We start from the raw sequence: 12,903 nt of genomic DNA on the forward strand, positions 1-12,903 counted from the left end.
CACTCTCTCTATAGATGTATGTATGTATGTATGTATGTGTGAAGCCACCATCAGTTCAAGGCATTACCAGTGAATGCAGGTAGACTTACAGTAGATCCGAATTTGATTATCAGATAACTTTCATATTACTGCTGTTAAGAAGGCCAAAATGGGCTTTGAGGACCCGGCGCCTTCCAGCAATAACATCCGGCCATATAATAAAAGAATTCGCTGTACCAGCTTAAACCTGCCTGATGGTTTGTTGGTTAGAAGGGTGCTTCTTACTCATTTCAGACCTTCTGGGGAAAACACACAGCTTTCCCCTGTGAATCGGGTTGACATTTCACTCCTTCATCCAGTCATTCACTTGTAAGATACCCTGATGCACTCCCATCCCTCTTCCCTTACAATGTACTTGAGCATAGTATTATATAATGTAACATAATACACTTTAATATAATTTCCGGCAGTATGATACAATGAAACACAATATAGTATAAAACGGTGCAAAATCGTATGGTTCAGTGTATTATAGTCTACTATAATATTTTATGATGAATATAATAGTATCATAATGTTATGTGACATAATATAGTAAAATACACCATAATATATTATAATATAGTTTGGTCACTATACGACACTGAATATAATAAAATATTATTATGCATAAAATATAAAAATGTAATACAACACAATGCAATATAATACACTTATAATTGTGTATAAAAAAATGCATTACAATACTATTTAAAACAATACCAAACATTGTACCATAATATAGTATAATATAGTACAATGTAATATTATATAATACCACAAAATATGACGTAATATAATGTGATATAATTTAATAATATATGTGTAAAGTGAAATGTGTAGTATGGAAATGAAAATGTAGCTGATAATGATAAAGATTATAATAATGGTAACAATAGTAATAAAAATAATAATAATAATAATACTTAAATACTACAAAATAATATAATATAACATAATATATCATAACATATTTTAATTTAATATAACATAATACAATGTCATACAATAAAATATATTATAAATCAATATATAAAATAACAGTTAATGTAGAGTGTCAGTTATGCTCTTCTATCATCGCAATACTGCAGGAAGTAGAATATTTCTCTTCTAATAACAATAATAATATCCACATCTATAAAAATGAAATATGTTATTATTATTGATGACAAATTAATAATAATAACAATAAATATAATAATGAAATTAATAATAAAAACCACATAATATAGTACAATGAATTATGTAATAAATAATAGAATGAATAAAATGATATGTTGCGATATGCTATGATATTATATTACTTCAATTTATATGTCATTTCTCATCCTCTCATACTGCCATTAACGCATTCCATCGACCAATTGTCACCACAGATACACGTGTAGGCATGAAACAGGAACCAGTGAGGACCAAGCTCACCTTGTGATGACCTTGATATTTAGTTAAAATTTACTTTAAAAATGATAACTTATAAGGAAAACAAATTTATATTTTGCGCAGAGGTACGTAGTACTACTCATAATAAAGCCTATAATATAATATAATATAATATAATATAATATAATATAATACAACATAATGCAATACAATATAACATAATATAATAGAATACAATATAATATAATATAATACAATATAATATGATATAATGCAATGCAGTATAATACCTTACAACATAGTATATAATAACATAAAATAGTGTAAGACGATAGTGTGAAATAATATGCTATGATACAATATAACAGTTAATGTCGCAGTGTAAGTTACGCTCTTCTAATAATAATAATAATTATAATAATATTAATATTACATGATGTAATAAACAACAGAATTATATGTTGTAACATACTATGACAAACACTGCACTTTAGGATGGGCTTCAACCTACAAGCCATTTCGCACCCTGTCATTCTGCTACTAACGCAAAAGGCGATAGCACTCAGTCGACGCCGTTCTATTGACCAAATGTCATTATAGACGCTCGGGGAGGCATGAGATAGGGACTTGTGAGGACTTAGTTTTCTCACCATTTGACGACCACACACTCTCTCTATAGATGCACATAAAAGAAGACTGTAATTCACTTAAATTTACGATACGTGTAAACATAAATCATATGAGTAACTTCACAGTTAATTCAACTGAAATTGACATCGATAAAGACAAAATACTTCTTTTCACTTGTTAGTACACGGAATACCTCGCGATCGTGAAACAACCAAAATATTAGTTGTTTTTCTGAATTTGATTGGCTAAAATTTGGTAGAACTAATCGATCGCTGTTTTTTCTAAACTGTCATTTTTGTTTTTCGATCAACAGAAACGATGGTTGAAATTGTAAATTTTTTGGTTGAAAAAAAAAGAAGCTGTCAGTTGCTGTCACACACCTTTCAATTTCAATAATGATTTTAGTTACAACAACCGACCTTGTTTTTGATTTAACAGTTATGTGAGTTGAAAAACAAGTCGGTTTTAGTTGTTTTAGATATTACGATTAGTTATTTAAACTTAAGCAAAATTATGGATTTTGAATGACAATAAAATATTCCTTATTGATATACGTTCTGATTTTTAAATGAAATTTGGTATGTTGAGATATATACAACAAATATATAATATTTAATATAAATAATATACTGTCTTTTAGTAGTGCTGGTGTCAACGAAACTTTCTAATTGTGACCATTATATTACTTACGAACAAAAAGTCGAACCGAATGCACTAATTTAAATTTTTTGAGCCAATGGACTTACAGTTTCAACAGATTATGTGAGTGAATATTAAACACTTTCAATTTAATCACTTTGTTCATACAATTTTTGTACATGACTTGAAGATAACATGATGCTCATTCATTAACATGTATTTCACGATGGAGAATCAAGTTAATTTTAAGACCAAAATTCAAACGCATACAATTCATTGGGTTCTAATTTTGGTTAAACACGTTTCGTTAATTGCAATATCTCTAACGGCACTACTTTATATCTATCGTTTCTTCTTGTAACACCAGAGCAGTAAAGATGTAGATAATTTATCATCACATTAATATTCTGACAACTAGTGTTATGATAAACATTAATTTACTATCATTCAAAAGAATGAAGCGATTACTCATGAAGAGAAATCACAAGTTTTGCAAACGTATAAGCGAATTTCATTATCATGAAAATGTTTAAGAAACGCGTTTGAATTTCAACTAAAGTAATGGTTGATTTTTTATTGCGATTTTTGTTTTGCTTTGTGCTGTTTTTGATATTAGACAGCATTAAAAACAACATATTTTATAACTACTTGAATATGTGCAAATCAAATAGCAAATTGGTTGAATCAACTAATTATTAGTTAAAACAACAACTGCAAAAATCAAAAATTGTGAGATCGAAATTCTTTGATTGAAGGGGCCGTGATTTTTAAGAAAGTAGAACAGTTCCACTGATGGGTGTAGATTTGTAAAATATTCATTTTTCGGAATCCTATTTTATAATCAAGCGAATCTCAATCTTTCTTTCGTTTTGTATTGATTTAAATTTAAGCTAAGTTGATTACTTTAAGTCATAACGAATTAACGTACTGCGGACCAGCAGTTTTTATTTTGTAATTCCGGTAGCTGCTTCAAGGCCCAACACTACCGAGCGAGACCTGTTCAGGCGGAATCCCTAACAAGGGAATATTAACAACTTGTTATATTGGTATGACATTTCGGAAACAAATGAATAATCAAGTCAAACTTATACGATTTGAGTTCATTTCAACGATATTCCCACGAATCACTTTCGTTGTTTCATACCGCATAGACATAAAATACATCATCGTTAACGTTCTCTTTCTTCCTCTCTGTCGCCCCTACCCACAGGTGTCACCGTTAGGAAAAAGTGTCCTCGTTACCGGCTGTGATTCCCTACTGGCTCGCACGCTGGCTAGGAAACTGGATGACCTTGGTTTCACGGTGTTTGCTGCCTTCAAGAACCTCGAGGATAACATGGATGCCGGTACACTGAAGGCCATCTCGTCCGGGCGCTTGAAAACGATTCAGCTGGATCTCACTTCCGAAGTACAGGTCGGTACCGGAAAATTCATATTTTTATCGATACCATTGAAACTGTTTCGCTGTGCAGTTTGAGTGCGGCCTCGATGATGGTCCCATAAAACCATTTCATCTGTCCCCTGTTACTATCGAGTAATAGTCGAAGATTTACAGATTCAGAAAACTAATAATGCGACAATCGTTAACCGACACTTCTACTGGCATGTTTTCCGGTTCCCAAGGATCCCAAGGTGGATTGCTCCGAACTAGAGAATCCAGTCAGTGAGTGCACACCACGATAGGTCCGATTTATGTGCACAGAAAAAAAAACCATTACCGGTACCATTATTAAGAAATTGTGAAAATCATAAAACGTGTGTTTACATGAGATCATACCTATTATTAGTGAGATTATGATCAAAATAATTTAAATCGTGAAAATTTTTATGGGATTTGCTCAAAAAATATCAAAAATTGGCTTGGAACGAAATACCGGCTCAAAAAGCCTTGTTACATTAATGAATCGTAAACCTTTTTCAGCTTGATGCAAATGGTGCAGAATTGTCCGATGACGGCTCGATTGAAGCTGATATCGTGCTCAATCGGTCCGATAATCGGAGCGATGCGGGTCGACAAAATCCACCGGGGAACGATGCTTCTCAGCTGATACATCGCTTAATCCTTCGAAACCATCGTTTCCGTTAGGGAAATCCAGTGAGTCAGCATATAGTTTCTTAGGTTTTTGGCAGACAAAATCGGACACTGCTCGCTATTAATCAAAATTTCAATCATATATAATACATTGATACAAAATTGATTGAGCTGTAAGTGTTCAAAACCTGACCACATATGGTATTTTTCCTTGAATTTCTAATTTACACCCGTAGATAGAAAACAAAGATGTGTCCCACATCAAAAAAAAAACTTACAACTCGATAGTATTGCAACAGATTTTTCTCTGTAAGCTAACTAATAGATACATTATTAACCGGTCACATTAGTTTCGCCGTTCCAGTCAGACCCAGTTTGCTCAGACAAACATTAGTTTTACAATGTTTGTCGAGAAAAGTTCATCAATTCGTAATTAAATCGTCGCTTGAGCTTCATCCAAAGTCCGTAGAAATCGAACTGTTCGTTTGTCATTGCGGAAGGTCAAAACCGTGCTTCAGCCACCCTCTCGAATGAAAAGGAATATTATTAAATTTTAAACCTCCCCCGAAATACCTCCTCTGGTCACCCACCATCGTCCCAGCTTACGAAAAACAATGAACAACGAAACGAACAAATCGCAGAGCAACCCGCAACTCAAACACTCCCACACTCCCTCCAGCCAGCCCAGTGGCATTAGTGACTGCCCTCGAGTAACGGTTTGGCTAGCGATATCGCTGCCCTTGGATGGTTGATGTTTTCTTCGCGGACAATCAGATCCCGGTACCGGATGGCCAGGCGGGAACAGCTGGCCGCGGAGAACGTTGCCTCCGTTTGTCTGTGGTTTTATCTCCATTACACTTGGACTCATCTGCAGCCGCAATACTGACTGTTGTTTCTCTGAACGTGGTGGCCTCAGAACCCGTTGCTACGTGGGCGAATAGAGGCGCCAGGCATACTGTTTTTCTCCTCGGAAAGCGCACAGACGCACACTCACACACACAGTTGTATGCAGTTTCTCTCCGCTATCGAACGACCGTCAACGGATTCCGGCTATTTCAAATTAGGATATTGTTCTATATTTCTTAATTTTCAAGCAGCTAGAAAAATTTAAAAAATCGACTTCGTATAGGAAGGATTTTTTTTATTTGTTTCCATTTCGATCTCTAACTCAACCTAAAGTAAGAAAATACTAAATGAAAACTATGTCCCGCGGGGGAGTAAAAGCTTTACAACTTGATTTTTGCTTTTCCCATGTAGGAAGGCTACGCAATCACTTTGGAAACCGACTTTTGAACCGTGGCTCGGAGGGTTGAGTGTCATATACCATTCGACTCAGCTCGTCGAGATCGCAAAATTTGTGTGTGTGTGTGTGTGTATGTGCGTGTGTGTATGTGCAAAAAAATATGAACTTATGTTCACAATCAGAGATTCATATGACTTTTTTCGGATGGTGATAAAGAAAAGCTACGCAGAAAAACGTGCTTAATCCACCTAGCAGTGAGATGATACCTTTTTTTATCAATCCGCATGTGTTTTTTGCATGAATATTCTTCGGTGTTTCAGTTTTCATGACATTATTTTAATGTCCGTCGTTTCAAGTGGCAATTTGATATTTTAATCACTCATTACTCTGTAATGTCGAAACTGCAAATCGGATCGAATTTGAATCTGAAAGTGTAACTATCGATTAAACATTCCATGATATGTCGAAGTAATTTCCACTTTAGAGTTTAGGGTAATTTAAGGTACTACCAGAGCAGGTATTCAGGAACCAGCATAACCCAAACCGATTCGTATGGCCATATGGCGAATAAATTGCAATATTTTTGAGTCCAACTTTAAAGCTTTTCGGGATTGTCATCTTTTATATCGTTTTGAATTTTAAAATCTCATCATCCTACAATTCCAGAATCAGAATTGGATAAAATTAGATTTATTTTAATTTGAACTTTTGTTTCTGAAATTCGTTTTGGCTTTTTTTTGAGAAAACGATTGAGCTTTGAGAAACGATTCGATACTGGAACCGAAATTCAGTTTACCCGAAGTCAGATAAATTCACCTGAGTAGCTGTATACTTTACATTTGTTTCAAAATGTTTGAAAATCAATGTAGTCTTTGAGAAATCGTAGTGGGGTACCTTCCGAATCGAAAACTGAATACCACTGAAACTAAAATAAGTTTATTTGGTTATCGACTATCCAAATCTGCTAACCCTATAAACCTGATTAATTTATGTGAAATAGACATTTTCATACTAATCACCCTGTATCCCCGAAACCGCACGGAACCACCCGCGATCCCATTTCAACCAGAATATTAGTTGGTTTGCTGAATTCGATTGGTTGAAATTTGGTACAATTAATCGACTGTTGTTTTAACTAAACTGTCATTTTTGTTTTTCGATTAGCAGAAACGATGGTTGAAACAACTAATTGAACTGTTTGAAAAAAAATGCTGTCAATTAGTGAGGACACATACCTTTCAATTTCAACAAATATTTTAGTTGAAATAACTGGTGTTGTTATTGAAACAAAATTCTGTTAGTTGAAAAATAAATCGGTTTTATTTGTTTTAGACATTGCAAATAGTTGAATCAACTCGAACAATGTTATTGATTTGCGAAAATAATCAAAATATACTTACTGATACACGTCATGTTCTATTTGAAACAAGTTCGGTATGTTGAGATTCATGAAATAAATATCGTTGTTAAAATATAAATAGTATTTTATATTGACATGTAATATCATTAGGGCTGGGAAAACCACCAATTACTGCTAATTTCAAGTGATCTTAACCAAACAATAAATTATCATTACTAAATAAGAACTGATTTGATCTCTAAGTGATTTTTATTGTTGTATGATCATGATCATGTCAAGTCGAGATCAGTAAAGATCTAAATTCTAAATAAAAATACTTCTGATTCGATCAGAAATGATTGATGTAGAAAACCGTTTTTAATCAGCATAAGTGCCCGGAGGGGCGAGTAAATTAGCGAAATTATTAAATTTACCTAAAATGAGTATTGAAAGATGATGCCTTCAAACGGTTGAACTAAAGTTATGCACTGATAATTTTAGTCAATTTATATGAGCTTGGTAGAATTTTGCGACGGCAATTCAAACGCGCCATTCAATCGCAGCGCGTTCTGTGTGTTTGAAACCCTTCGCTCCTGTTACTTTTATAAATTAAATTCTTGTCAAAAAGCGTATTTTTACTAATGCATAAACATCATCATCGGTATCAAACAGCTGAAAGTAAATCAATGATCGAATTTGAAGCATAAAATTTTTGCGCATACCTGAAAGTTTACGAGATGATCATTCATTAACATTTTCCAATTTGTCACCAAATCTTTTTCATCTTAAACAAGGTTAACTTTATTACAACACCGCCGTTAGATAAACACTTGTTATGGAATCATAAATTTCTCAAATCGAATGGACACAATTTCACCAAACGCTGTAATCATCGATGTTGTTTTCATTGACATTTTGAAGCGACGCGAACAGATTTCAACTAAAAAAGTTGTTGATTTTGCATTGCGATTATTGTTTTGCTTTCAACTGTCTCCGGCATTTGACAGCATTCAAAACAATATATTTTTCAACTACTTGAATATATGCAAGTCAAAAACCATATTTGTTGAATCAAAAAGAAATTAGTTAAATCAACTGTCCCAAAAATCAAAATCTGCGATATCGCAATTTTTTGATCGAAGGGTGCGATCCGTGCGGAAGTTGGATCTGACTGAAAAACAAGATGTTTTATAGAATCCTAAAACTTTTCGTTTGAATCTTAGATGATTCTAAGATTTCATTTGCATCTTAGATCGGTTCAGCCATCTACGAAAAAAATGAGTTACACAGTTTTAATTTCGTTTCACATATCATCCTGTAGTTCTATAACCAGAGGTCGGAACCAAACATAATTCAGGAACCTTGTTTGGGAGTATACGACTTTTCATATGAATCTAAGTTTGCAGAAAACGGTTGAGTCATCTCCGAAAAAATTGAGAGAAATTATTTGTCACACACGCATTTGCTAATCTCGACGAACTGATTCGAATGGTATATGGCTGTTATGTTCTTGCAGCATTCATTGCTGTAAGTAGTTTTAATCAATATAATCATGGAATTGCTTTAAACTCGAAAATTCTGCCATCATCTGGTTTATATATGGCATATTCGAACGATTATGTTGCCAAAAACGAACCGTGCTAAAATCGGTCCGAGACAAAATATCATGCTGTACACAGTCTTTTGGGTACTTAGAAACAAATGTATGTAACAGTATAAAAATCGTGTTTTATGTTTCTCCCAAGCATTTCTTTGTCAAACAGCGCTCAAAACTTATATTGCAGGAATAGGGGAAAAAGTCGCTTACACAAAAATTTCGATATCTCCGTTAAAAATGGAAGGAATTTTTTTATTTGGAGAAAAAAATTTTGACATACAACTTCGTATAACTCAAAAAGTAAACATCCGATCTCAAAACCATTCAATAGCGTTCTGGGTGACGGGGAGACCTTTTATTTGCGACTAGTTTGATCAAAATCGGTCCAGCCATCTCTGAGATCTCGACCTCTTAGTTGACAACACACATACAGACACACACACACATACTTACACACACGGACATTTGCTCAGTTCGTCGAGCTGAATCGATTGGTATATGACATTCGGCCTTCCGGGCCTCGGAAAGTTTTTCTAAAGTTTGAGCGAATTCTATACTTATTTTTTATATTTATAAAAAAGGTAAAAAGGTAAAAAATATGAATTTTACGGGTGACATAATTCTACAAACAATACAATTCATCAGGCGCGTATACAGACGGGTGTTTTAGGGATTGAAACCCCCTCCGAAACTCAAAAAATTATTATATTATGAATACTTTTCTCTTTGAAAATTTAAGTCAATTATAAAATGATTAATATTCAACAAACGACTTTTTACCCCAAAATTTTTCATATGATCATATACATATTTCTATTCGTATTGATCAACATGTTTTTAAACACCCCCCGAAAAAAATTTCTGGGTACGCGCCTGCAATTCATAATTAGTTAACATTTCAAGTGACGCAAAATTCCACTCGCACATAATTTTGCAGGCTCCGAGTGTAATTTGCATTCGGCTACCAAGTGCCGCTGTATGGATTTAAATGGATCAATTATTCATCAAGCGGATGTGGGCTTCTTTGGTTCAGTCTAATAACTGACGTGCTTTGTAATCTAATGATCATTTCTTAGCTAAGGCACACTTCTTTTCCATTCAACTAATTTTTTAGTTGAATTAGAGAAATCAAACGTTGTTTTCAACCAACATAAATGGTCGAATTGGTTTCAGCAATTTCCAGCTATATGGCGCACTGTCGCCTAAAAAACGTTAACACCGTAATGATTACTAGCCACTAGATGGCACAATACTACCGAAAAATATTTTAAAAATTCTATATTGGCTGGTATAAATACGATGTTGTATTGGAGAAAAAGACATAAACAAAACAACAACTTATTTTTGAAATTTTCTCTTCTAAATCGCTGTTTTCTTCATTCGACTTCGCCAAATCGACTTCGCGAAATCGACTCACTCACTGAAAAACTTTGAGCACTCGAAAAACAAAAAACGGAAAACAAGTAGTACACCAGACGGCGTAGCCAGCATTTGACATATACCATTAGAGTGCAACATTCGAAACTCACTGCACTGTTCCACGTGAAAACATTATTACGCATAATCTCTTCAAATGCGCACAAATCTGAATAAATACACTTTCCATTAACAGTTTATGTCATTTTTACATATCGGTTTAGAAATTTATATACGGATATATCGTACGGATATATGACACATGCGAAAAACATCTAAACAATTTGCAAGCAGTTTCAACAAGATTGTCCTTTTTAGCCTTTTAATGGATTGTTTTGCTTTGTTACTTCTCATGAATTTTTGGCCAATAAACTTGTTAATAAAACCAAATTCATTTTTGTTTTCTTTGTGCTGTGCTTCAGTAATGATAGTGAAAGATAAATAGAAAAACTTTTTCCGATTTTAATAACAAAATAAGTTGACAATGAGAATTTCGTGTTGGATTGAAATATTGCTGGTTTGTGACCAGGATATTTGCCAACTAAACACATTCGCTAAAAGCAAGAGTTTTTGTCAGCAAAGTAAATTCTGAATTTCAACTAATTTGGTAGCTAATTTGGAAATTTTGTTGGTAAAATCAACTAATTCAAAAACAGTAATACGAACTAGGCGCATAGCTAATTTCGGTTGTTCCGTGTATGAGTAACACGAGAAAAGTACCATCACACCACTAGGTGGGTTAAAACAGTTTTTTTTTTGTTTCTTTCGCGTTCCACAAATTGCTGACGACTGACGATGATGGGATGTCAAATGTCAAATTTAATCGACCGACGGAGAGCAAAATCGTCTGATTTAGCATAGAATGCGATTCCGACATGAACGACAACTACGTTCCTGAGGAGCTTCCAATAATCACAAAAAGTAGGATACTTGATTCCGGTTGAAGGACTTGCGGTACGCTCCCACGCTTCTCGTTTTCGTTATAACTGATACTGACGAAGAAAGTAAATGTTATTCAAGCAAACAAAAAAAAACACTGCCGGAACAGTAACAGTCACGGGCTGTTGGTTACAGCTCAACATAAATAAAAAGTCTGAAAGTTTGATCCGTTGTTCTCAGAAGTCAAATGCCTGGGGGAAAAAATCTTGCTGTAATATTCAATCAAACACACTGTTGAAAATGTTATACAACTGCACAAACTAAAAAAAATCTGACGGAGTTTCTCTTCGTTTGATCAAAGTTTATTATCTACCGTTGAAACTCATTGCAAGTCTAGCTGCACTCAATAATTCACTAACGTGAAAAGTACATTGGATTACGCCGGAATGAAAACACGAATAGGTATTTCATGCTTTTCCTAATAAATTGTCAAACGGAGTGGACTGCAGTCTACTAGGAAATCAAGCTTTCCTGAATGATGCACCGCAGCCCTGGAGCCTATAGATAAATGTGTAATGAAAACGACCCACTAGTTTTCAGTCGTAATGCAACAGTAGAAAATGCTGGGTGAAAATAGTTTAGAGTGCAATGTTTACATGTGCATTATTTCATCACAATCTGGTCACAAGTGGTTATCGAGATGGCTTTCAAGTAAGAAGCGCTTCGTCAAAAAATTATGGGTGCGGTCGTGGAAAATTCCGGCCAATCCCACGATTACCAACGTCAGTTCCTCGATTACCAACGTTTCATATGAATTACTTAACGAAAAACACTCGAAATTTTGCAGCAAAAGACAAAAAACGTGAAAGTATTGCGTCAAATTTCGTCTAAAACAAATATTATTTGCTTTTCTCAAAAAGAAAGGCTATGCAATCACTGGGAAAACCAATTTTTGAACCGTGGACCGGAGGACCCAGTGTCATATATATATATATATATATATATATATATATATATATATATATATATATATATATATATATATATATATATATATATATATATATATATATATATATATATATATATATATATATATATATATATATATATATATATATATATATATATATATATATATATATATATATATATATATATATATATATATATATATATATATATATATATATATATATATATATATATTTCTGATATTACATCTTTTAAGATTTTATCTGATCAACAATTCTTCTCCATGCAACTCGATCCATGGCTGCTTGCCTCCAACCACGTCGGCGCCCGATACTATCCAGGTTTCGCTCCACTTGGTCCAGCCACCGTGCACGCTGCGCTCCTCTTTGTCTTGTACCTGCCGGATTAGAGGTGAACACCAACTTGGTGGGGCTGTTTTCCGGCATTCTCACGACATGTCCCGCCCACCGTACCCTTCCAGCCTGGGCTACTTTCCGGATACTTGGCTCACCGTAGAGTTGCGCTAGTTCATGGTTCATTCTTCTCCTCCACACTCCATTCTCCTGCACACCACCGAAGATCGTTCTCAGCACGCTCCTTTCGAAGACTTCGAGTGCTTGCAGGTCCCCCTCGAGCATTGTCCACGTTTCGTGCCCGTAGAGAACCACCGGTCTTATCCCAGTGTCATATACCGTTCGATTCAGCTCGACGAACTTATGCAACTACAAATTCAATAGACTGCTTTAATAAAGTAT

At 34.3% G+C, this 12,903-nt stretch overlaps 1 protein-coding gene across 4 annotated transcripts in view; it reads left to right on the forward strand.

The window, feature by feature from the left end:
- The window catches only part of LOC131435629 (D-beta-hydroxybutyrate dehydrogenase, mitochondrial), a 205,926-nt gene that overhangs the window by 175,369 nt on the left and 17,654 nt on the right, over positions 1–12,903 (forward strand). For all 4 annotated transcript variants that reach the window (XM_058603718.1, XM_058603716.1, XM_058603717.1 and 1 more), the window contains one exon: positions 3,878–4,081. In XM_058603718.1, coding sequence (XP_058459701.1) covers positions 3,878–4,081 — 204 coding nt within the window. The remainder of the gene's footprint in view (positions 1–3,877; positions 4,082–12,903) is intronic.

This window comes from Malaya genurostris, chromosome 3 (assembly GCF_030247185.1).
Source record: "Malaya genurostris strain Urasoe2022 chromosome 3, Malgen_1.1, whole genome shotgun sequence".
Taxonomy (NCBI): Eukaryota; Metazoa; Arthropoda; class Insecta; order Diptera; family Culicidae; genus Malaya; species Malaya genurostris.